The sequence below is a fragment of the Acomys minous genome, assembly GCF_964271855.1.
Source record: "Acomys minous genome assembly, chromosome: 12".
Taxonomy (NCBI): Eukaryota; Metazoa; Chordata; class Mammalia; order Rodentia; family Muridae; genus Acomys; species Acomys minous.
In genome coordinates, this window is record NC_140493.1 from 36669501 (window position 1) to 36696608 (window position 27108).

The 27108-nt window shown below is 44.6% G+C and overlaps 1 protein-coding gene across 1 annotated transcript in view; it reads left to right on the plus strand.

Moving 5' to 3' along the window:
• Positions 1-27108, plus strand: part of DEPTOR (DEP domain containing MTOR interacting protein) — a 153461-nt gene that overhangs the window by 60474 nt on the left and 65879 nt on the right. Inside the window, exon 4 of the mRNA XM_084747907.1 lies at positions 21945-22123. Within this exon, the coding sequence (XP_084604033.1) occupies positions 21945-22123 (179 nt within the window). The remainder of the gene's footprint in view (positions 1-21944; positions 22124-27108) is intronic.

Consider the following 27108-nt stretch of genomic DNA (forward strand, 5'->3'; position numbering starts at 1 on the left):
CCACCTGACTCCATGTTGATGGCCATGGCCATGCCTTTGCCAGAAAACATATGGAAGTCGATGATCCATGCTGCTGCTGCTGCTGCTGCTGCCGCCACTGCCACTGCTGCCTAGAAAGGGATAGGATGCTTCTCTTTCAGTGTTATCAGTGACTTCAGACTCACAGAAGAGAATGAAGAACATAGAAGGCTTCTGTGTCGACCTCTCATCCCAATCGCCACCCCTAAAAAAAAAAATAGTCTACCCAAGAAGCCATTGACTAGAACTCTTACACATTGTGATAAGGATGCTGAGGTATAGCTCTTCACAGCTGATGGCTTCTGGCAGGGTGCACATGGGGAAGGACTCAGTTTCCCCTAAGGGGCTGCCCACCGGAACTTTGACCGTGCTTGAGAGTATATGGGCAACACAAATAGGACTTGGTATTTGTTTTTTCCTTTTTCTTTTCTTTGCAGGGAAGTCACAGGGGTGGGGAAGTAAATGTGATCGGAGTGCATTATGTAAGATTTCCAGATGATCAATAAAAATATGTTTTTTAAAAAACACTGAAAAAAAGAAACTATCCTCTCTTTTTACCGGGTATTTAAAAACATTAGAACACAAATTTAAGGGGTCTTGTTCATGAGCCCCTGGCTGTAAATCCTGGATCTGGGTTCAAATGCTTTGCTGCATTAAGAGAAAGTTGTGAATTTAAAGTAGAAAAATGAATTTGTTCACTGTTTTGGTCAAAACTGGGGAGAAGTTCTCAGCCTGTCTCTGTCGTCCTCATTGCAGTGCAGAGTCAAGAGTTTCTGCCTTTGTTTCTTATTTTTAGTTTTGAGACAGAATCCCAGGTGATCTAGGCTGGCTTTGAACTTTGTGTGTGACTGGGAATGACCGCTGACTTCAGCTTCTCCTGCCCCTGTTTCAGTGCTAGGACTACAAGTATGTCCTGCCATACCTGGTTCCATGTGGTGCTATACACTGAACCTAGAGCTTTGGGCCTGCTAGGTATGCTTTCTACCAGTCGCGCCATATCCCTATAGACTTGTGTGCGCATGCCCATGCATGTGCATGAGCACAGGGGTGCATATATGCCCTGTTGCTCTTGTAGAGGAAGGACAGTGGCCTCTGATGTCAGTCCTGGCTTTCCACCTTGTTTGAGATAAGGTCTCTTGGTGACAACTGCATATGTCACACTAGCTGGCTAGCTTAAGGGCTCTGTGTCTGCCTCCTGTCTTGCCTTAGAAGCTATGGCCTTGCATATGCATGCTGCTGGCTCTGGCTCTACCTGAGTTCTGAGTATCCAAACCCAAGTCCCCAGGCTTGCACAGCAAGCCCTTTACCCAATGAACCATCTCCCTCAGGCCCTTTAATAGACTTTTAAATGAGCCTGAGAAAAGTGTCACTTGGTGTATGCCAAACAGTTTTGGAAATCATACTTCCCTTCTTCAGGAGCGATGCCACCTTCCCCCTGGTGTGTTATTCGATTAAATTAGAGCTTTGTTAATATGCAAATCAGGCACCAGCCATCTGTGCTTGTCAGAACTCATCAGGCCTAGGCTGTTGTCTACAGCGGTCTAGCTCTGGTTGGTTACATAGAAAGGACTTGACTGAAAGGTAAACAAGTTGCCATTTGACCAAGAAACCAGGTCCAGTGCGTAGTTAGGCCCTGCTGACTTCTGCTGAATGCTCCTCCTCCTAGTCACTTCTGTGCTTATTTTCAATTTTATAGAGTCTAGGGATACTCAACATTTTGGAAATCAAAGCAGGATGGGCCCGAATTCCTTTCCTGTCACTCTCTGGCAGGACTTCTTTTGAGTTTGTTTTCTGTATGTGTTATGAGAAGAAGGCACCTGCCCCTCAGCCTTGTTGTGAGGACCAGTCCAATGGAGTCTCATCTACAATATGATGCTGTATTTTACCACAGAAGGTGTTTTTCCAGGTATATTAAGTGTAGCCCTGTATCATTACCTAAGCTGGGACTCTCACCCACCCTGTTTCCAAGGTCCCAGAACATCATCCATGTGAATTGCTTCCAACAGGCTTCGTGGTCTGCTTTTTAGTCTGGCTCCACCACTGAGAAGCACTGTCATGAATTCCTGGGCTTCCCTCACCACTGTTGAAAGCGACAGTTGTGGCCGTTTTCTCTTCACGTCTGTCCTCTGGCCCTAGATAAACCTCTCCCTTAACCATCAGGACTGGTGGTGTTAATGATCATGACCAAGAAAAGAGTTCTTAATTCCTCCCAGTTCAGAAGAGCTGAACTGTCTATTTCACATAAATAATAAAGTCACTTGTTGATGGTCTTTTTTTTTTTTTAAGATTTTATTTATTTATTTATTTATTTATTTATTTATTATGTATATAGTGCTCTGCCTGCACATACACCTGCAGGGCAGAAGAGGGCATCAGATCACATTATAGATGGTTGTGAGCCACCATGTGGTTGCTGGGAATTGAACTCAGGACCTATGGTGAAGCAGTCAGTGCCCTTAACCTCTGAGTTGTCTCTCTAGCCCTGTTGGTGGTCTTTTTGCCTCTAATGCCATTTGTGTTTTTTATTGATTGTGTATGTTGAATATTAAAGATGGTTGAAACTGGCAATGGGACAGTGACTAGTCAATTGGCACATGGTACCAGCCTTTCTTACTCAGGTATGGATTTAATGGGCTACACTGAAGTTCTTGGCTCCCTTCATCTCTCCTATATCATCCTGGTCCCATGCTGCAGGCTCTCCAAGGCAACTGTAATGTGTCTCGTGTTCCAGTCTCTCCAGCATGACTGGAAACTCCAAGATCTCTGATCTTGAAGGCTTGCTGTCCAATGTGAATACCCTCCCCAAGTGGCCTATTGAAAATGAATAAACAAATGGACGTGCAGTCATTTTTATTTAGGAAACGGGGCAGTCCCCTTCTCTCTTTCCTACGCTGGTTGCTGTTCACATGGAATAGAAACACTTTTCCTCCTTAGAGGCCACTCTGTTCAGACTTATTAGTTGTTGGTTCTGCTTATCAATATTCAAAAGCTGTGGCCTCTTGCCCCAGTGAGCCCTTCCTCGGCCCTGTTAATACTTTTGGTGCGTTCCTAATTATTTCTCACATGCTTCATCTGATTCTTCTAACAACTCTAGGAGGAAGGTTATGTTCGCTATCAACTCACAGGTAGGGAAAGTGAATCGGAGATGGGCAGACTGAAATATTCGAAGTCTTTCTGCTGTTGAAGACTGACGCTGGGGCCCAGCTATGTGACTGTGAAAGTGAAGCTACTTGCACTATGGGCCTCAGGACCAGAGCTTGCTTCCTGGGACTCACAGAAAGGTGGAAGGAGAGAACGCACGCCACCAAATTGCCTTTTGGCCTCCATGTGACTACCTTTGCACGTGTACCTCCCACACCACTGACACTGAAGAAAATTAACAACAGAAAGGCTAGCTTGCCCAAAAGTTGCTTACAGCGTAAGTTTATTCCTTTTTCATCACTGGAATTAGGAAAGAATTTTGAGCATGAGAAGCCTGTACCCACTTCTTAGGTATATACTCCTATTTTCTTAATAAACCTCAGCTTTTGGGCTGGAGAGATGGCTTAGAGGTTAAGAGCACTGTCTGCTCTTCCAAAGGTCCTGAATTCAATTCCCTGCAACCACAGGGTGGCTCACAACCATCTATAAGAGGATCTGGTGCCGTCTTCTGGCATGCAGACATACATGCAGTCAAAAATTCTGTGTATATGATAATAAATAAATCAATCTTTAAAAGATTTTTAAACCTCGGCTTTGCACTATACTAAACTAATAATAATAATAACAATAACGATAATGTCAATGGTAGTTTTAAAAAATTAGATTTGCTTGCTGTTAACCTGTGGAAGCTCAAGACCATTCCCAGGGTGCTTTGAAATGCCCCCCCCCCTTTTTTTTTAATCTAGCTCTCACTGAGTATCATGGATTGCATCTGGAATATGTTTACAAAGTTCTTTCTAGACACAACCCACTCTTGTTGGAGTAGGGAGGTGGGGCAGGGGGAGTCTAATCAGCATTTGCTGTCAGAGGGGGACAGATCCCTCACAGACCAGGAGGGACTGCCGGGCACAAATTGAAGCTGGGTAGAAGTGGACGTGTGAGGAATGGTACCAGTGACTCATGTGGCTGAGACTCCTCAATCCTTGGCCCATCGTGTGGTGCCTTCCTTGGCTGGTAGCTTTGTGTGAAACATGGGGACAATTGCAAGAGAATGTAGTTGCATTGTTTCTTGGGCTTTGTTTGCTCAATGAAAACATCCGTGCTTAATTACAGTCCCTTCACACAGATCTTGGGAGCGGAAATAAAGGCATTTCTACCACCAGGAAAAGGGAGCACACTGATAGAAAGCAGCTCAATTCTTTCCTACTTGTAAGGGGGAAAAGGTCAACTACAGCTGGGCGTGGTGGAGCACTCCTTTAATTCCAGCATTTGGGAGACAGAGACAGGTGGATCGCTGTGAGTTCGAGGCCAGCTTGGTCTACAAAGTGAGTCTAGGACAGCCAAGTCTACACAGAGAAACTCTGTCTTGAAACAAAAACAAACAGAAAAAGTCCAACTATTATTTTTAAATTTACTGAAGTTAAATTTGTGAACTTAGCTGGTAATATCCATAAAGTACATATATTGTTTAGTGTGAAACTGAGCACATTATTGCCCAGCGGAGTCACTGACCGAACATTTTGTTTTATTTTCCTTATTTTTTATTATAATTTATTCAAATTATATCCCAATTGTCATCCCCTCACTTGTATCTTCCTGTCCCACACCTCTTTCACCCTATTCCCCTCCCCTAAACCTCTGACAGAAGGGGACCTCCTCCCCCATCCTATGACCACAGCCTATCAGGTGTCATCCAGATAGCCTGCTTCCCTCTGTGTGCCACTGGGCCTCCCCACCAAGGGGAAGTGATCAAACTGGAGGCACCAGACAGAGTTCATGTCAGAGGCAGTCCGTCTGCAACCAAAGACAATACACACAGGAAACCTAGACCCCCCTGTTCAGATCTAGCCAATGGACAGCTCACTGAAGAACATTTAAAAAACTTTTCTGTAGTTTACTATGGCTTAACATCCCAAACAAATTAGCTTTGGCATTTTCTAGAATATGAAGCTTTAAAAAAAAAAAAAGTAATTTAGCCTTTGGGCCATGGCAGTTATTTTCCAGTAACTCACCCAAATGATAATCACAGCCTCTAGGCCATCGGTTCTGAACCTGAGGGTCATAACTCCTTTGGTGGTCTAAGGACCCATTCACAGGGGTCACCTAAGATGATCGGAAAGCACAGATATTTACGTTACAATTCATAACAGTAGCAAAATTACAGCTATAAAGTAGCAACGAAAATAATTTTATAAGTGTGAGTCATTGCACTAGAAGCAAACGAAAGGGTTGCACATTGGGAAGGTTGAGAAGCACTGTACGAGGCCTTTTAGGAAACATGGAGTTATTCCTCTGGCCATATACTTGCGAATCTACAATAACTATGATGCTGTAAACATTAAGGGAATGCGCACTTTCAAAAAAGGAATGCCCCTTAAGTGTTACCTTGGCAGAACAGGAAGAGTACAACATCACTCATCACTCAACGAAATTAAGGGCAAGATTCTGGCCAAGAGAAGAAATGTGCAGACTGAGCCTGTTAAGCACTCTAAGAGCAGAGCCGACTTCCTGAGAAGGAGAACAAAATGAAACAAAACGATCAGAACAAAGAAAACTGTCAAAGAGGAAGGTGCCTGGGTGTAAAAGGAACTTTTATTCACCTGTTTCGACTCTTGCCTCTGTCTGCTAAGCTAGCTTAGCCCTGGAAGTGTCGAGCCTCCGTACAATCTAACCTCAGCCTAGAACGTTTTCAGCCTCTGAGACTTACCGCTTAATAAGTTCACCTTTTCTTGTTCTTTCTGGGCTAAGAGCTGGCAGGTTTGACTCAGCTGTTCTGGCTCAAAAATCCTCTCCCAGCTGACTTTTCAGTGTGGCTTCTCTCTCAGCCTCTGAATTGATCTGCTTGGCCTCAAATTAACTCCAGCAATTTTTTTTTCCCTAATCTTGTGGCTCCTTCTCGTCCTCTAGCTCATTCTATTTTCACCTGTGTCCAGCTTGTTTTTTCATTCAACCTCTCTCTGTAAAGCTCTCCCTGTAAAACTGCCTCCTGCTCTTCTTCTCTGGGTTACTTACTCTCTTAAGCAGTTCCTTTCCCCCTCGCTTGTGAGAGTCAGGCTTATCCTATTCTGCCAAATTTCTGATTTGTCACTTTCAAACATGGGTGCTTCCTTCTACAAAGTAGCTTTACTTCCACTTTTTTGGGATTAAAGGCGTGTACCACTCACTATGCCTAGACCTAAGCTTTTCTTTACCTGATACTTGCTCTATACCAAGCTGGCCTTGAACTCAGTCAGATCTGCTTGACTCTGTCTCCTGGATTAAAGGCATGTCTGTATTTCAGCCAGATCACATAGACCTAGAAGGGCTTTGAATGTGATCTCTTGCCAGAGCAGCCATCTTCCGAATTAACACTCCTCTACACCTGGGTTCAACCACCTGCTTCACCCAGAGAAACACACTCTGTAATGATTTAACAGGACAGAGCCTGAGCTGCTGGAGGCCATTCACTGTGAATTCATGGCTTAATGTACAAAAAAACAAAACAAAAACCCAAAAACAAACAAACAAAAAAACTAGACTGTATTGTTTTTAAAGAACTTTAAGTACTTTGGTTTTTCTGGCTCAACCATCACTGTCCCCAGCCTATCCACCATAGCACATTCTTGGCTTTAGTTTTTCTGAGCAGTTTGGACAATTGTCCAGCCCCTGCAAGGGTCAGCTGGTGGGTGGGAGGTGGCGGTGTTTGTGTGTAACGTAGTGCTGCTGTGAGCCAAGCACTATGGTAAGTGTTTTAAATGGATTCTAATTCACAAGGACTTTGTTGAGCTGTCATTGTCTTCATTACACTGAAACTCAAGGTCAGAGGTAATTACAGGTAGAACTTGTCTGTAATCCCCACTCTAGAGAGGTGGAGGCAGGAGGATGGGGAAGTTAGAACCATCTTAGGGCTATGGAGTGAGTTCCAGGCAAGCCTGGACCCCCTGAGACTATCTCCAGAAGCCAAAAAAAGGACTAGAGATATGGTTCAGTTGGTAGAGTGTTTGCCTCACATGCATGAAGTCCTGGGTTCAATTCCTTGCCACACAAAAATTCAGCAGTGTCATCCACCTGTAGTCCTATCGCTCACGAGGCAGAAGCAGGTGAATCTTCTGACTCAAGGCCCAACCTGTGGTACCTGACACACTACAAACATAAAACAAATGAAGCTCCCACCCTAGACAGACACAGCTTGGCCATCAGGTCAAACCCAAGACCACTTCCCAGAACCACTGCCTCACTAGAGCCCTGTGTGCTAATAATAGCCCAGGAAGAAATATAATTAGATCACCTTCCCTTGGTGTGAACCCAAGGGATGCTGCCTTTATTCACCCTGCTTCCTTCCTGACCCATACAACCGGAAGTAACCATGAGGCGTCACCCTCCACTTTCACAGCTCACTCTGTGGCAGCGGCAGAGTTTCCATGCTCCGGTTCACTGCATGGCCCAGTATTCGAGGTCCTTTTGTCCCTTGTCGCTAGCCTGCCAATAACAATTGGTCTTTGGGTGCAGATAACCTCCAGGTAACCACTGGCTTCTAGCTGGTGGACCAACTCAAGTCCTGTTTGAGAGAAGATTCTAGCTATTATGCGAAGTTCATTTATTTTCTTTCCTCCTCGTGGTCCAAACTAGGGTCCTGGCCTTGTTCTCTGTGTTGCCGAAGAGTAGCACCTGCCAGAGTGTGGGGAAGTGTCCGTGCATTTGCTGAGTGGATGGGAGACCACTATAGTGGAAAGTGAAAACATGACTGATCACATTGCATAAAAGCATCTCTGTGCTGCCATCTCTCGCAACCAGGCTCACAGTTTTTCTGTGGCTCTCCCTCACCTGTAGAATGCTTTAGTGTCTTTATTTAGGATTTTATTGCTGTGAAGAGATTCATGGCCATGGCAACTCTTAGAAAGGAAAACATGTCACTGGAGCTGGCTTACGGTTTTAGAGGTTTAGTTCATTATCGCCATAGCAGGGAAATCATGACAGCATCCAGGCAGACATGGTGCTGGAGAAGGAGCTGAGAGTTCTACATCTTAATCAGCAGGCAGCAGGAAGAGGAAGTGGCACCGAGTGTGGCTTGAGCATCTGAGACATCAAAGCCCACCCCCTAGTGACACACTTCTGCCAGCAGAGCCACACCTACTGCAACAAGGCTGTGTCTCCTAATAGTGCCAGTTCCTATGGACTTTTGAGGGGCATTTTAATTCAGATCACCAGCCACATTTAGTCTCTCTAATTTCTGCAGATTGCCTTGCCCATCCTTAGCTCCCATCCTCACACACCCTGCCCTTCCCTGACATGGCCCGTTTGTTGTCGGTCCTTGTTCCTCTGAGATGTCCCTCTAGCCCCCAGGGAAACTCTTTTTGTTCTTTTTTTTTTTTCTTCAAAAATTGAGACACAATTTTGTGTACCCTTGGCTGTCCTCAGACTTCTTATATGGCCAACACTGGCCTTGAACTCTCATCCTCAAACCTGTATGTCTCAGGAGTCTGAAACAGGACCGTTCCCTTGAGTTTAAAGCTACCCTCGGCTACATAGTGAGTTCTAGTCTAGCCTGAGCTAAAGAACAAACCCCTACCGCAAAAACTAACCCAGAAACAAAAAGGATATTTTAAGGGAGTGCTTATAAATTTGAATTGTACATTAGGGAACCTGGTTTGTTCTGTGGTTCTGTAGATTGAACTGAGGACCTCACACACAATAGACAAGGATGTTATCATTAGCTACAACCTCAGGAAAACCTGCCATTGAAAGACCAGGCACCAGCCAGGCACACTGGTACATGCCTGTAATGCCAGCACTCGGGAGGCAGAGGCAGGGGGATCGTTGTGAGTTCAAAGCCAGTCTGGTCTACAAAGCAAGTCCAGGACAGCCAAGGCTACAGAGTTATATGAAGTAGAATTTAGCTAAAAGAGTGAGGTCTCTAGTATGACTGAAAGGTAAGAAGTCTACTAAACAGATATGTTGGAAACTGTGAAAAAGATAATTCCATACCATAGGTGGAGTTGAGGGTTGTGCTGAGAAAGTTTCTGCTGATGTCAATTCACCAAGATTGACCTCACATTAGGCTCCACTCCTGTGACAAAGGGAGGCAAGCCAGACTTGGAACCAGCCATTGGGCCCGCCCCCTATCTCAGTGAGCATGCCTCTAAGGGGCAGTTCCAGGGTGCAGCCCAGGGTCACAGTCATCGTTATGTCCTGGTCTGTCCTGTTAAGCCGTCTATGCTCTTATTAGGAAACTCATAATTCTGGCAAGGTGACCCCGCAAAACAACTATTCGAAAACAACACTGGGTGTGCTAAAGAAATACTTCTGGTCCTTTTTCTACTGTATAGATCGCCCATCTGCCCGAGTGAGCAGACTTGGAATCTGGTATCTCTTTTTAGATTGTTCAAAGTGTAACCTGGGGCTGGGACCCAAAAGGAACTGAAGGATGACAGCTTATGTGAACTGCCTAAGCCTAAGGTATAGCCAAATCAGTAAAAATTTTCTACTTGAGGCAGCCATACCTTAAGTGTTACCCTCATCTAGGCAAGTACTGTTGAAGAGAAAGAAATCATTTCCTTTGTTGATCTCCATGTGAGAGACGATTTCTCAGTGAGAAGGCATATTATTTCTATACTACTTCTACTAGTTCTCTTGTCTGAAGATTATGAAAGTATGCACAACACATAAAAACTTTATTTTTCTAATGAGCCCGTGATAAAGCCAGTTAGTGGGAAAGCCTTCGAGGCTTGCTTAGGCTTGAGCTGAGGGCGTGCTGACAGCAGCGGTGCCTGGTCTCTGTCCCTCTAGTGCAGTGTTTGGTTAAGCTATTGTAGCTGAATGAAGCCTTAGAATGGGTGTGGCTTCGAAGCCGTACTTGGCTTCTCTCTCAAAGTCATACAGGTTCTGAAAATGACTCTTCAGAGAACGTAGAAAACCCCCGGGAATGTGAAAATTACCACTTGGGTTTCAGAATATCAGTGTCTTGTTTGCTTCCACCTAATTCAAAGTAGCAAGCAAAGAGGAAAGGGCATTCAGAGAGACGTAACCACCCCTTGACTGTTGCCGGTGGTGTTTGCTTAGCTTTCCCTCAGTTGGCTAGAGAATATTAAACATCTAACATTTACCTCCTCTAAATTTAGTTTTCTGAAAAACAAAAACGTTTTAGACACTGTGCGATTCCATCTTAAGGAGTTTCTAGTTTGTTGGTCGGGAGCATAAAAATATTGTATTATACCTGGCCTGAAAAGTGCAGGTCTTTGGTCCAAGTTCTGCATGCAGTTTTAAAGCCAACCTGACTATGTAGTGAGATCCTATGTAAAATAAAAGGCTGAGGGGGTGGTGTAGAGAAAGCACAATCAGTGCATGCCCCCAGAACTCTGCTTCTGAGAAAGGGGAGGAGGGTTGAGACCATAGCTCCGAGAACATTCACCTAAACAAGTGAGAGGGCCTAGGTTCAACATCGGCTTACTATACAAAAATTAGCAGAAACAAGTTGTATCAAGCCTAGTGCTTTAATTCCAGCACTTGGGGAGACAGAGGCAGCCAGATCTCTGAGTTTGAGGACAGCCAGGGCTACACAGAGAAGCCCTGTGTCAAAAATTAAAAATTAAAAAAAAAATGCTGAGCTCTGTGTAATGGTTCATACTGTACCCTACTTCTTGGGAGTCTAAGACAGGAGCATAGCTGTGCTTTCGAGGATAGCCCAGGATACATGGTAAAGCCCAAGACAACCTAGGTAACAAAGTGGGGCCCTACATATACCTATGTGTGTAGGGGAGGGGGTAGAGGCCCACCCAATAAATCTAGGAGAAGAACCATTACTTGAAGTTCATTTTTTTCAAAGTATTTGTTGTTCTAATGTTATGTTTAGAGAGAAAGAGTGAAAGAGCCATGTAGGCTGTTGCTTAGTTTGGATACTTTGATAGAGACTTGAGGACTTAACTGGTGGGAGAAAACAAGATTCCACATTCCACTCACTCAGTCCCTTCATCTGAGACCTCCTCCCTCCACTCCTCTGCCCTCTCCTTCTGGTCAGCGCAGCCTGCCTCTCCACAAAGCACTGGGCATGAGCCCCTGAGCCTAGATCGCAGCTCTCCTTTCCCCCAAACCCAGCTTCCTTTGTGCCGTAAACATCCTGCATCGTGGGGCCAGCCATCCTTCTGGCTTGTTATCCTGCATCATGGGGCCAGCCATCCTTCTGGCTTGTTTTTGTTTGTTTGTTTGTTTGTTTGTTGTTTTGTTTTGTTTTCTTGAGACCCAGCTTCACTATATAGTCCCGGTTGTCCAGCCTGGAACTCACCATATACCCTCAGCTGGTCTCAGACTCATGAAAGTAGCTCCGCTTCATCCTTGAACGTCAAGGTTACAAATGTGAGTTGCCATGCTTGGCTTTAAGAGCCTTACTTCTAAGGAATAGTTGCGATTTTCTTTTTTTCCAGAAAAGGATGGAGGGAAGAAAGCTGTTAACAACAGGGGTTGGGGAGTGAGATATGAAGGTGAGAGTGAATACGCTTTGTCTCGTGTGGTGCACGGAGCTGAGATGTTTTATCAGTGTCCAGTGCTATGTGCCCCCATTCCCTCCCCTTTCCCAGTAGGCAGTGCTTAGGCTCATAAGTATTAATGCAGTAGTGTTCTTTCGCCAGTTCACAGCCTAATCACGAGCAGTATATCTCTATACAGAGATATTGATAATAGCAGAGTACTTAAAACTTTCAATGCCCATCCAAGCACTTATCCCCAGTTATATTCCTAATCACACAAATTAGTAAGAATCATGCATTCTAAACTGTGGGAAACACACATATGTAAGTTATGCCTGGGAAACTAGCTTATACTGGATAGCAATATAAGCATTTTTTTTTCTAGTAGTCAAACATCTGGTGAACCAGAAACCTAATGATAGTTTGACTTCTTCGTTGACAACACTTGCCTTGGTTAAAAGTGTTAGATAAGTGCTTTGGGGGAAAACCTGAGTTATAGGGAATCGTGTCAGGATAAAAAGAACTCATTCCTAGCCTGTCCTCAGAGACGACTCTATTAATATTAGAGTAAGTAGATTTTTAATTTTCAGTCACCGCTGTGATGTATGTAGGATCACCAGTCGTCATGTTAACCAGTGATTTTATTTTTATTAAATACTTTCCCATCTTGAGGCCAGGTCTTACTTTATAGCCCAAGCTGCTTTGGAATTCCTCACCCATAAGCTTCCTGTCCCAGTATTGGACAGGTCATGGTATGTATCCCAGGCTGACCCGATATATTTCTTTTAAAGCTTCTTTCCTAAATTCCTCATATCTTTCGGGCCCATAGCCTCATGGTAATTTTGACTTTCCTGTTTGCTTGTTTCTTTGTTGAGACAGAATCTCCTGTAACTAGGCTAGCATCAAATTCTTTCTTTCTTTCTTTCTTTCTTTCTTTCTATTTCCTAGACAGGGTCTTACTAGGTAGCTCTGACTGTCCTGAAACATAGTGACATGTAGATCAGGCTGGCCTCAAACTCCTAAAGATCTACCTGCCTCTGCCTCCCAAGCACTGGGATTAAAGGTTGCTACACCTGGCTTGGCCTCAGACTCTTTATGTAGCAGAAAACAGGCTTGAATTCCTGATTCACCTGTCTCTGCTTCTGCTGGAACTAAAGACAAGCACCACTCTGTCTTGCTTGCCCCGACTTTTGGCCCTGCACACAATTCCCATATAATTCCACATTACACAAGGCTTGACTGACCCCTTTGAATTTTTTTTTCCCGGTGTGCAACAAGATTGCTATCAGCCTATTTTCTATTCCTGTTTAGGCACCTGAATGGGGCAGTTCCTTCTATTGTACAGCCTTTCCTCTGGTTTAACGTGAATCTGGGAAATCTGACTCAAATATACACCAGGAAAGGTGGAAATGAGCTCAGAAACATGAGCCGACTGACTCTGCTGAGTGTCGGCAGTAGGCAAGGCTCAGCCATGCATAACCGTGTCATGGACTGTGGGCCAACATATAAACAGCTTTACTAAAAATCAATTTGCGTTATAAAAGGGACGGTGTTCCAGACCGACAGCCTTACTTCAGATTACCAACCAAAATGGAATTAATGTCCTTGTTAGTAGAACTACATAAAGGATCTTAATTTTGATGCAATATGGAGTTTGAATTTTCCCCTCTATCGTAGCTGCATAAAACTTTTATTGTAGTCATCATCATCACCCACAGGGTTAACTTTTTTTTCAGGGTTCTGATGTACTAGGCACAATGATGGGAGGGAGGGAGGGAGGGCAGGATAGTTCTTGAAAGAGAATCTTATGCTGTAGCCCTCACCAGCCTGGAACGTATTTGTAGCTCAGACTTAGCTTCAAACTCATAGTGATCCTCCTGTCTCAGTCTCCTTTCGAATACTGGGATCACAGGCATTGTCTGGCCAGCCACTGGCTGATGTTTGTCTGTATTATCACATTTAAACTGCATAAAACCGCCTGCAACTAGGCACAGGTTTTTTTTTTTAATTATTACATTTTAGTGTGATTGTGTGCTGTATGCAAACATGTGCTATGGGGTACATGTAGAGAGATGGCAGGATAGTTTGTGGGAGTCAGTTTTCACTTCTACAATGTGGGTACCAAGGACCAGACTCTCGGGCTTGCATAGTAAGTACCATTACCAGCTGAGCCATCTCTCTGACTCTGGACATCCTTACTAGCCCCATTTTATACATGGGGAATTAGTCAAATAACCACGTGAGCATCTTCAGTACTTACCTGATTTTAGCTCGCATACTTTCAGAAAGTGCCATGTAGATAAGTAATATATGAATAACACGAAACTGTGGGTGAGCTATGGATGTTGAAAGTACCATTTGGTGACTAAAATACGGCAACTGCACTTATTCCCTTAAGATGGTCCCAAGTATTTCCACCCTTCTGTCTGAGCATGTTTCTGGTTCTCTAAAGAGGTGGCTGGTATGTCACCTCCCCCTGGTATTTTCCGACTTTCAAACCTAGGCAGTAAGGCTGCCATGGTTGATTGGTATTTGACCTCTGTGCCAAGATGTACAATAGGGGAAAACTAATCTTCTGGTGCTGAGACAGCTGGATAGCCACATGCAGGAATGAAAATGGCTCCTTACCTCACACCTTATGTAATTAAGTCAAACCGTGTCATTGAACTAAATATAAGAAAAGGGAACATGAGGGTAAAAAAACCTCTCATGTTCTTGGCCAAGGCCAAGGCAAAAGCAACCAAGTAGAAAAAGATACATGGAACCACATTGAAATTAAATCCTGTGCGATGAGGAAAGCTCCAAAAATGGGAATTCATGGAGTACAATAGGCAAAAATATTTAAACACTGTATGTCTAAGAAGATGCTCGCCTTTAAACCACACAAAGAATGCATAAAACTCAATTATAAAGAGTCGTGACCAGCCAGGTATAGTGGCACAGGCCTGGAACCTCAGCATTTGGGTGGTGGAGGCAGGCAGATTGGGACTTCAAGGTTGTCCTTGGCTATAAGAGACTGTATCTCAGAAAAAAAAACCCACAATACATAAAGGACCTATAAGCCATTTCCCCCCAAAGAGATATTCAAAATGGACAATAAGTATATGAGAAATTATCAAAGTCATTAACCATCAGGGTCATACAAAGTCTCAATGTGATACAACTTCACACCCACAGGATGATTATAATGAAAAAGAACAGATGATTTTCTTTCTTTCTTTTTCATTTCTTTCTTTCTTTTCCTTTTTTTTCTAAAAATGTGGAGAAGTTGGAAAGCCGTCTGGCAGTTTTCAAGAGCCTGAACAGTTTCCATATGGCTGAACACTTACATTTATAGGACAAAATGAAATACACACGTGCACACACACACACACACACACACACACACACACACACACAAAAACATACCTGGTACCGACATGGATCGCTTAATGACACTGTTGGAGCAATCTGTGACTAGGTGAGTGTGTCGTTGTGTGAACATTATACAGTCCACTTTACAAATCTAGTTAGAATATGCTATATTACATGTATGTGTAGCTTATTGCTTTAAAGCTGAGAATAACAAAAGCTCATATTATATTAAAACATAGAGGAACAGACCTATATTTATAGCATTTGGGAGGCAGAGGCAGGAAGAAGCCTTTGCCAGCCCACTCTGGGCTATGTAGTCTGTTAAAAGCTGTGAAGTTGTTTGCTATTGTGGTTTTGGTTTTGGTTTTGGTTTTAGTTTTTCGAGACAGGGTCTCTCTGTGTAGCCTTGGCTGTCCTGGACTCACTTTGTAGACCAGGCTGGCCTTGAACTCACATCAATCCACCTGCCTCTCTGCCTCCCAAGTGCTAGGATTAAAGGTGTGCGCCACCACCCAACGTGGTTTTTGTTTTTGTTTTGTTTTTTTGCAGCTGGGGTGGGGGTTGCGGGGGTCAAGACAGGGTCTCTCATTGTGGAGCCTTGGCTGTCCTGGAACATACTTTGTAGGCCAAGCTGGCCTTGAACTCACAGAGGTTCGCCTGCCTCTGCCTTCCAGAGTGCTGGGATTACAGGGGCTCACCACCATGCCCAGCTGTTGTTTGTTGTTATTGTTTTAATTGGATAATGAATGTGCTTTAACCTGTATTGTGGGGATTGCCACATAGTAAAAATCATTGAATTGCACCAATTAAGTGAGTTATTAAATGGTATATGAATTACAGCTGAATAAAGCCACAGGAAGTAGAATGAAGAGAGGACAAGGAAGAGTCAAAGTCAGCATCCTGATAGTAGCCTACTTCCTCTTCCTGGAGCCCGGTTTCTTTATGTGTGTAGCTCAGGTGCCTTCCAGGACAGAGGCTGTATCAAGATGTAGTGCAGGGTTGAATATCAGCTCTGATCACCTCTTCACACCCTTGTGTGAGTGGCCTCCCAAGCAAGAGCCACAGAGGGGACTGCCAAATTAAATCCCAGGCAACCCATGGAATACTTCAGGGACAGTTGAATAGTTGTTTGTTTCAAGCCACCAAGTTTGAGAGTATTTTTTTACTAAAAAAAAAATTATTGTGTTTGAGTGCTCCACCTGCAGATATGCCTATGTACCATGTGGAGTCCCTGGTACCCATGGAGGCTAGAAAAGGGTATCACATCCCCTGAGACTGGAGATACAGATGGTTATAAAATGCCATGTAGGTCCTGGGAATTGAACCTGGGTCCATTGGAAGAGCAGCTGGTGCTCTTAACCGCTGAGCCATCTCCCCAGCTGCTGGAAGTAATTTTTTTTATAAGCGGAAGGCAATATCAGAAGTCCAGTACTCGCTTTAATGTAGAGACTTCATATAAACAAATACTCAAATTCAAGCCCAGGAAAGACTTGCTCTTAAAAAGAGGAACCAGGATGAGGATGCTCCTGGACTACAAGGGGAGATGAGTAGGGATGAGCTCGGGACAGACCAGCCTGCCATCTGGCCCCTTTCCTGAAGCTTTGGCAGGAGCAGGTAGCCAGCCACTTGTCCACCACAAGATACTTAGCAGGAGTCCTAAAGGACTGAGCAGGTCATGTTTCTGGTTGTGAGCAGCTGCATGCTATAACTCTGTGTGCCTGTCCTCTCGGAACTCTAGAAGGCAAGCGGCCAAGCTGGAAGAAGCTGAAGTGGAGCTAAAGGCTAAGAGCCTGCCCCAGAAATAGAGAGGATATTTAAAAGTCATTCTAATCGTGTTATTTATTTATTTAATTATTTAGTGTGGGTGTGGGTGTGCATGTGCGTGCCACTGCTCAAAAATGAGTTCAGAGAACAATTTTCAGCAGTAGGTCCTGTCCTTCCACTATATGAGCCCTAGGGATAGAACTCGCTCACGGCATCAGGCTTGGAGAGGAAGTGCATCATCTCACTAGTCTGTGGAGAGATTATGTTCATTTGTTTATTGAGAAAATTTTAAGGTGGAGTCTCACTGTGTCGCCTGGGCTGGTTATGAATGAGAGAGCCTTCCATCTCAGCTTCTTGAGCATCAGGGATAAATGACATGTGTCACCACACCCAGCTTTGTGAGGACATCCTTTTTTTTCCGAGATAGGGTGTCTCTGTGTAGATTTGGCTTTCCTGGACTCACTTTGTAGACCAAGCTGGCCTCGAACTCACAAACCGCCTGCCTTTGCCTCTTGAGTGCTAGGATTAAAGGCGTGTGCCACCAAGCCCGACAACATCCTTTTTAATACACTCTTGTACACTTGGATGCGGTGTAGCAAGAAATAACACGAAAATGAGCTTAATGTATTCATTCAGTAATTTTTGTTGTAAACCTTGAGATAGGGTTTCCCTGTGTATCCCTGGCTGTCCTTGACTCGCTCTCTAGACCAGGGTGGCCTGGAACTCAGAGATACACCTGCCTCTGCCTCCCAAGTGCTGTGATTAAAGTCGTGCGCCACCACGCCCAGCTGTAAACCTGTTATGTAAGGAGACCCTGTAAGCAGCTCAGATGGGGCCCTGACCTCCAAATGTTAGCTGAGAAGTAAGATGCCACCTGGGTGGTTCCAGAAGAGGTACAGCATCCAGACTGATAAGGACCTGTAGAGTTCTCACAGGAAATCATACCTAAAACGGGAAAAGTGAAGGGACTAGTGTTTCTTCTGTCTTCACTCAAAATACTATGAGGCTCAAAAGAAATGGAGGGATGGTGACGCGCTGCTTGTACTGCGCATGCGTACCTCTGCTGGCGTCTCATCACCAACGCAGGCTCCCAGTTCTGTCTCTGCTCGGCTTTCTTTATGTAAGTTTATTTCTAGGTCTCAGCAACGTTATTTCATCTTTCTCTCAGTGTTCAGAGATACACAGAATGTCGTGATTTTTTTTTCTATTCTCCATTAGTAACAGTGTGTTTCACTGGTCTGTGATTGGAAAACTACTAAAACTTAATAGTTCAAACAGCTGCGATGTTTGTTTCTTCTAGTTCAATGGGCCACGTGGGCGTTCCTCTCCTGGTTTCTCATGGGCTCCTTCTCATGGTTGCTGATGGGTCGGGTGGAAGGTTTCTCTTGCGCCAGCAGTCGTGTATGGGATTTGATCCTGGCTATTGTCTGCCACGCTCGTTCTCCTCGGTGCCTCTTATCTGGAAGCCTACACCTGCGTCATACGTGATTATTTATGGATAGGGCCCCCAAGGAAAGGCAGACGCTTGTTGGAACGCCTCCTGTTATAGTTACCATGTCCCTTTGCTTAGTCCTGTTGTCACAGGGCCAGTCACGGGTTCAGAGGACGTTAGAGCAGGCTCAGCCGTGACATGTCCGTGAAAATGCAGGGGACCGCAGCCATCTGCGCATGCTACATAATCGCCCACAGAATGAATGTCCCTACGATTCTACTTGTGTGTTGAAGTAAATGTGCCAGTTTTAGGCTGAATGGAATCTTTATTGCTCTCATCAGCCCAGGTGTTACTGTAACCTCAGGAAAGTACACAAATAGTACTCTCTAAGGTGGACTATAGGACCAATGAGGACTGGCCTAGGAAAAAGATGTAGCCAAGCGGTTTTTATACGAAATCTGTGACGTACTGAATGAAGTATTTTTAAATGAGGTCTGATATATGCTATTTGCTTTTATAAATAACGCTTGAAAATTCTCTTTCCCATTCTTGTTTGGGCTTTTGCTTTTATTTTGTTTTGATTTGATTTTGTCGGAGACAGCATCTCACTATGTAACCCAGGCTGGCCTCAAATTCATGATCCACGGGCATCTGTCTCGCAAGTGCTAGAGTTGCTGGCACGGACCACTATACCTGCTGAACTTTGGTGGCTTTTTCTACCAAATATTGATAAGCCATGAATCAGGAAAGGAAGCAGGGCAGGTAGTACCTTCCCAAATTAGTATGTGTAGAAGTAAACATAAAAATTAGCTAATAATGTTTATTATAAAATGAGCCTATAATTATTATGTCAGTATGTCAGTATTACCTAACCCACTATCATAATCAATAAAGACACAGACAACAGGTTTTTGAGGTTTTTTTTTTCCTTTGGTTTTTGGTTTTTTGAGACAGGGTTTCTCTGTGTAGCCTTGACTGTCCTGGACTCACTGTGTAGACCACAGCAATCCACCTGCCTCTGCCTTCCGAGGGCTGGGATTAAAGCTGTGCGCCACCATGCCTGGTTTACCTGTTGTATTTTAGAATAGGCCTTATTTAGCCTGGGGCTGGGCAGATATTAACCCCCTAAATTATCTTGCGTTACCTCCCATCCATAATCCCCCAGTGCTTGCTTATGCTGTTCATCTGGACCACTTCTTTCCCTGTGGAACTTTGGAGTTCCTCCTCCTGACCCATGTCCTATGCCATGGCTGTTCCGCTCCCTGTTTCTCCTCAGGTACCTCTCTCCTAGCCAAGATCCTTCTGTCCCCAAAGCCTGTGTGCCTTTGCCCGGCCCCTTCCTTCTGCCCTGCCCAGGGGCAGGCCTTTCTTTGTCAAACCGAGCAAGGCAAAGTTATACAGCAGTACTTGGGGTGTGTGATAATCTGCTCATAAACAGTAAGGATCCCAGGGGCGAGCAGCTAACAAATACAAAGCTCCAGGCCGCACCTTAGCCAGCGTGAATGTGTGGCTCGTTTCATTGCCATCAGAAGGTAGATGCCTGAGGTTGGGTAGAGAGCAGGAATGGATGCGGGATATAGTTCAACTAAGAAAATACTGTGGTTGGCCAGGTTTAAAATGTGGGTGTTTTAACCTAAAGCGGCAGCATTGCCTCAGGTAGGAGGCCCTAAGCATAAACGAGAGAGATTCAGGAAAGGAAATGTGTAGTTCATCTAACAATTAGCTGGGTGGCTAAGACAGGCATCTCAGCCAGGATTTTTTTTTTTTCTTCTCTTTTGCCAGATAATGGAACCTGCACTAATACAGGGCCATATTTGGATAGAAAACAGTGTGTTCACTTGTTCTGTTCTTATTGATTTTGATGTTGCAATTTTGGCTAATCTGGAACTCACTATCTAGCCCTAGGTGGCCTCAAACTTATGGAGATCCTTCTGTCTCAGCTTCCCAAATATTAGGATTAGAGATGCCACCCAAGAGAAATACGCTGGGTACAAAGGTGTGGGTAGGAGGCACTGCTTTCCATAGCCTCTATAGTCTATGTTCTTCATGAATATAGGTGCCCTCTACGTGAGGACAGTGGTCAGTAGCCACTCAATAATGATATTGATGTCAACATAAATGAAAACTGGCATGTGTCTCCTGGTACCATATATAGATGTGTAGGAAAGTGCTTTCTACTCCAGCCAGGTATGTTTTAAAATAAACTAGATAAAATAAAGGCTCTGAAGGTAGAGTGTGGAGGGACTAAGAAATTTAGGGGAGGTGTAATGACAGGTGCCTGTAATCCCAGAATCCACCTGCAAGTCAGGGGCTACCCTGGCTATAGCAAAACCAAGGACAGAACTGCATAGACGGCCTTGTGTCAAAGAAGTCAGAGAAAGGGAGAGGGGGGTAGTGAGAGATAGAGTGAGGAAGTGAGGAAGGGAATAGGAGGGAGGGAGGGAGGGAACAGGGGATGGAGGAGAAGGTCTGCTGGGGAAGGGAAGTGTAGGAGCAGGCTGTGAGGCGATGTGAAGATTGTAGAGGGATCACTTATGCAGTTGTGATAGTCAGTTCTAGCTGCTGTAACAAAAATGGCACCAGCTGGGCGGCTAAAACAAGAAACAACAGTTCGTGAAGTCAAGATCAGGCCGTCGGTTGGCTCGGTGGGTGCTTGCTTCTTGTTTGCACATAGATGGCTCAAGTTCTTGCTCCATCCTCACTTGGAGACAGCAGAGAGGGAAGAAGCAAGATCTTCGTGTGTGTCTTCCTTTCAAATCTTTAAAATACTTACTTGCTGGTGTGCGTGCAAGGTGAGTGTATGCACGTCACAGTGAATGTGTGTGTGGTTCTCTCCTTCTACCCTTACCGAAGTCCTGGGAGCCAAAGGCATCGGGCTTCCGTGGCCAGGGCCTTTACCTTCTGAGACATCCACTGGCTCTCTTTGCTGTCTCTTCTAATCTCACCATAAGGCTTCAGTCTGGAAAGCTAATTGTGCCCACATCCCCATCTCCAGCTACCGTCACACTTAGAGCGTGAATGTGTAAATTGGAGCGGGGACACACATAGCCATTCCGCAGTTATTTTAACACGGTAGTCTAGGAAATGGAATTGAAAGAAAAAATATTGTGAGCCAACTAAGAAGGAAGGGCCAGTGCGTTGTAAAAATCCTGAATAACTCCTGTGTAGGTAGGTGTGAAGCCCAGGGCAAGCGCCATGCCACCAAGTCAGACCCCCAGCACTGTCACTGCTTCTCAATTTGAAGGCTTGATAGACTTGTAGTTTGTGTTTTCATTTCTGGTCTGATTACCAGGACAAACAGCATCTTCTTGGGGGCTGGAGAGATAGCTCAGTGATTAAGAGTGCTGCCTGCTTTTCTAGAGGTCCTGAGTTCAATTCCCAGCAACCACATGGTGGCTCACAACCATCTATAATGGGATCTGATGCCCTCTTCTGGCCTGCAGGTGTACACGCAGACCGAGCACTGTATACATAATAAATAAATAAATCTTTATAAAAAATGCTACCCTTCAGTTTATTTTAAACTTGCCTTGATTTATGTATTTCATTTTTCTGTAAACCTATAAAACTTCAAGAAAATGCTCCCACATCAGAAAAAAAAAAAAGACATCTTCACTTCTAAACAGATCCTGTGTTGGAATTGACATTTGTAGCAGCATATGACAGCTACAACTGTCTGTCTGACAGCTCTTCTGTGACACTTCCCGGAAGCCGGTGGTGTCAGACTTCAAATGAGCTGTTTTCCTTTTGTTTATATTTGCTCTACTTTTCTTTTCCTGGTTTTTTTTTCTTCCCAGACTGATGAGCCCTGAAACCACACTCCTCCAGCCTCGGGAAGAGGAAGGGGTGAAGTACGAGCGAACCTTCATGGCGTCCGAATTCCTGGACTGGTTGGTTCAGGAAGGTGAAGCCACAACAAGGAAAGAGGGAGAGCAGCTTTGCCACCGGCTTATGGACCATGGCATCATACAACATGGTGAGTGTATCAGTCAGTGTTTGCTTCAGTGACAAAACAGTCTTACAGGCTGTGGTTAATAGCAACTTACATTTATCCCTCATCCCTGGGTTCATAAGTAGGTGTTCCTCTGGACAACGTAACTTGCCTCTACGCAGAGGTCAATTCTTTGTGGATTTCGTTTTTTGGGTTTGGTTTTTGTTTTTTGCCTCGTCCATTTCATTTGAGATCAGTTTAAAGAGATACGTTGTTATGCTGATGTTGCAGCAGACAGTAAAGAGGAAAGGCAAAGTCTTCCTTATTTTTAATTTTATGTCTATGGGTGTTTCACCTACATGTGTGTCTGCACCATGTGAGTGCCTGTTGCGCACAGAGGTCAGATGAGGGTGTCAGATCACCAGGACTGGAATTACAGATGGAGCTGTGAATTGCCATATGGGTGCAGGGAGTTGAACCTGGGTCATCTTAAAGGGCAGACATGCTCTTAACTGGTAAGCCACGTCTTCAGTCAAGGAAGGCAGAGGCTTATAGAGCTATCAAAAGCTCTGCTTGAGTATGATATCCCATCACAATTTCATATACAACTGGCCTTCACAAGTCATATAGTCACTCTGAATGCAAAGGCAGAAAGATTGGAAGTTCAAGGTGATTCTTGACTATGTAGCAAGACCAAAGCCAGCATGAGCAATGTGAAGCCCTCTCTCTCAAAAACAAACATTAAAGTAATTCATAGCTGGCTGTGGTAGCTGTAATCACAATACTCAAGGAGGCAGAAGCAGGTAGATCTCTATGAGTTCAAGGCCAGCCTGGTCGACAAAGTGAGTCCAGGACAGCCTGTCCAAAGCTACACAGAGAAACTATGTTATTTAAAAAAAAAAAAGAAAAGAATAACAATTTTGCTTGTCAGATCTACTTACCTTAGGTAAGTAATGCTTGAGACAAGACAATGAGCCATGAGACCGGCTGCCATGGTGAAGAAGTAATACCGAAGGGCTTTATAAATGTTTTATTCCTGATAGGATGAATTGTAATGATGCAATGTAACCTTTACCTAAGAACTTTATTAACTTTACTGCATAATAAATAACTTTAAAGCTCAGTTGATGAAATACTATGTTTGGCCCTGTTGGTGTAGAAGAAGGCTAAGTATGAATGGGATGTCAGGAGTCACGATGCACTAGAGACATCTTGCAAGCTGGCTGTCGTAAGAACACAGCCTCTGGGATCCTGGCTCCACCAGGCTCTGCCAGTTACTTACTTTTATCTGGGAAGTGAGGATTACCTCATTGGGCAAATGTACAAATAAAAAACAGTAAACATAGAGTTCTCATTTAATGGTCCTGCTCTTAGTAAGAGCCGACTCATTTAATTTCCCTGGAAGGTGTAGGCTTGGGAAACAGGAGAAGGTTGGAAGCCTGTGGCCATCTCAGCCCAAGTCCATCTACAAGGTGATATTAGAGTCTGTGGGCTCCTTCCCCTAACCCCTACCTTCCAAGATGAGAATTTCTATCACAAGAATACAACCGTAGGATTAGAGAGATGAAAGGAACTTTAGAAATTTAGACCAATGTCTCCCTAACTCTAGAATGCAACCCTCTAGTGGGTCATTAAATAATTATGATTGCATTTAGTGTCTGTGCGAGCCCACCATGCACTATGACGCATGTAGACAGCAAAATCCAGCTTGCCAGAATCTGTTCTTTTCTTCCACCATGTGGTTCCCAGGAATCAAACTCAGGTTGTCAAGCTTGGCAACAAGCACCTTTACTCACTGAACCATCTCACTGACCCCGTGACATAAATTCAGAAAGCCATTTCCGGTGTTAGAAATAATCAACCCTCATTGTGCCCTCTGTAGACCTGGGAGCATGGTGGAAATGCAGAAATGCCTATCCTACCCATGGTCTGCTGACTTGCATCTGCATTGTGCCAAGATCTCCCATGACGTCAGGATGCACATACGGTGCTGAGCATGATGGCCTAAGCTTGTCATCTCAACACTGGGAGGTAGAGGTAAAGATAAGGAGTTTAAGATCATCCGTGGCTACATGTCAAGTTCACTATGTATGTGAATGAGTGTGTGTGTGTGTGTGTGTGTGTGTGTGTGTGTGTGTGTGTGTGTGTGTATCTGTTGAGTGGGTGTGTCTGCATGCATGAGTGTGTGTGTGTGTGTGTGTGTGTGTCTGTGTTTTAGACCTTTGAAAGGTCCTACTCTTGGCCAAGTTGTCCCAAATTCACCCTAGGCTGGCCTCAAACTCATAGCAGTCCTCTTGCCTCAGCCTCCAGTTTGGTTTTGTGTTTTGTTTTGTTTTTTTCATTTTGACACATGGTCTTACCAGGTTGCCTTGGCTGACCTTGAACTCTCAATAGCTCAGGTAGACCTTGAATTTTCAATCCTCCTGAATCAGCCTCCAAAGCAGCTGTGATTACAGACTTCCTGGCACCACCAGGCCCACTTCTTTCTCACTTTCTAACATATTTATATTTACTGTATACTAAGTACAGGGCTCAATGTTTTATAGATTTTAATGTATTCGGTAGCTAATACATTATATTACATATATTAATATATATGATACATTATATATATATATATTTCACTGAAATTGTAAGTGGTTTTCCAGTGCAAGGAAATCTTGGCAGTTGGAAACCAAAGGATGCCTCAAAGTCACACCACCAAACAAACTTTACACAAGAGATTTATTGGAGAGAAAAAGAGAATGGTGTCTGTCTCTGAAGGAGAAGAGAAACAGCAGAGGATGGGACCGAGAGGAAGGCTTTCGTAGGGTTTTTGGAGCATGCACACTGAGCTTAGTGGGGAAATATAGTATGATAAAAAGCATTCTTTGGCCATTAAGTCTGAGTTAATGGGCTAAGAACTTCCAAGTGTAGGAGCTCTGGGTCAAGCCATGCATGGGCAGGGTGTTCTTTCCTTGGATTTTTTTTTTGTTGTTGTTGTTTTGTTTTGTTTTGTTTTTCAAGACAGGGTTTCTCTGTGGAGCCTTGGCTGTCCTAGACTCACTTTGTAGACGAGGCTGGCCTTGAACTCATAGGGATCCGCCTGCCTCAGTCTCCCAGGTGCTGGGATTAAAGGCATGTGCCACCACACCCAGCCTTCCTTGGGTTAGCATGTGTCTGCAATAGCAGTTCTGGGGAGGAGGAGATGCTGACTGAAGCTGGAAGGGTAGAGGACAAGTGGGCCTGCACAGTAGGTTTCAGACGAGCCTGGCCTACAGAGTGAGACTTGGTCTCAAAGATAAATAGTATGCCTAAAATAAAAGTTTATTTGAGCTTTGAGTACAGCTCAGTTGGTAGAACACTTGCCTAGTATGATCAAAACCCTAAGAGTGATGGTCCGCACCACAAAAACTAGGCATGGTGGCACATCTATAATTTAAACACCTAGGAGGTAGAAGCCAGAGGGTCAAAAGTTCAAGCTAACCCTTGGCTACCGTAGTGGTGTTGAGGCCAGCCTGAGCTGGATATGACCCTTACTCAAGATGAAGAAAAGGTGCTGGAGCGCTGACTCAGTGGTGACCACTTGAGGCTCATGCAAAGGACCTGGGTTCAGTTCCCAGCACCTACACGGTGGGTCACAGCCTTCCATCACTCCAGTTCCAGGGACTATGTGTGCAGTCAGTTTACCTCTGGCCTAACAGCATGAGCTCCATGGTGGGGGATATATACAGCCTGGTTTTTGAACTGAGCTCTGTCTCCTCAGCAACCATCTCTAATGTCCTCCTCTACAGATTTATTGCACTATAAAGTTAGCATCTAATTTTATCTTCCTGAGTCCTCCTGACCAGAGAGCCACTGAGCGTCTATGTGGGCAGCGTTGGACTAGAAAGAAGGATCGTATATTTGTGCTAATGGCTAAGGTAGCTTACAGTGCTGGAATACACCCTGCAGGATCAGCAAGTGATCATGTGATCTGGAGAAATGGCTTCCCGTATGCTCTCAGGGCATTGGCGCCTGCCTGCCTGCCGTAAAGGGCAGTAACACATACCCCAAGCCTCTGCCCAGAGAAGTCCTTCCAAGACTCAGAGCCCAAGTGTTTTCCTATGGACCATTCCTATCCGCATACCACCTGCTCCGCCTGCCACGACAGGTAGCATTCCAGACTTGTGGAAAGAAAGCAGGTGCTCTCCCGAAATCATACCACCCTTGGGTATAGTGCACCTTAGTGCTGCAAGTGGGCACAGTGGCCTGATCATGGGTCAGTGACTCAGGAAGCCTTCCAAAAGCCAGGTTTCCAGAATCTAGCCATGGCACAGCCACAGAAGCAGGCGCTGCTGTTAGCGCTACTAGATTACTTGATCCCGAATCACCTGACAAGCAGAATTGACCCACAACACTTGACGAAAGCTCTCCACACAATATGCAGCTCTGGCAGCCTCAAAGGCCTGCTTCTGTGTGGGATCTGCTCACGTATACACCATAGTGACCATGTATAGAGCTCTTACTGCCTTTGAGCTGCTGTGGTAGCAGCTAGTCCTTTTTCCTTCTCATCTTGCTCAGTGACTGTTAAGTTGGGCAGTATATGCTGTGGTGGTTATGAGAAATGTCCTCCACAGGCTCCCATATTTGAACACCTGGTTCACAGTTGGTGATGCCTGTTCAGCTTTAGGTAGTGCATGCATGTAACCTTGCTGGGAGAAATATGTCAGTGGGGTAGAATTTAAGATTCTAAACTTCACCCTACTTCGAGGTTGCTCTCTCTCTCTGCTTCAGCCTGCATTTGAAGACGTGAGCTCTCAGCTTCCTGGCCCGACTGCTAGTGGCTGTCATGCCTCCATTCTGCCACCATGTACTCTTATTCCCTTGCAGCTATAAGACAAAAAACAAAACAAAAAACCAAAAAGCAAACCATTCTTCTCTAAGTTGCTTTGGTCGCAGTGTTTTTCACAGCAAGAGAAAAGTAACTAATTCTCATTATTTGTCTGTTCATGTGATATGGTGGGAACAGGGAGAGGGAGAGAGAGAGAGAGAGAGAGAGAGAGAGAGAG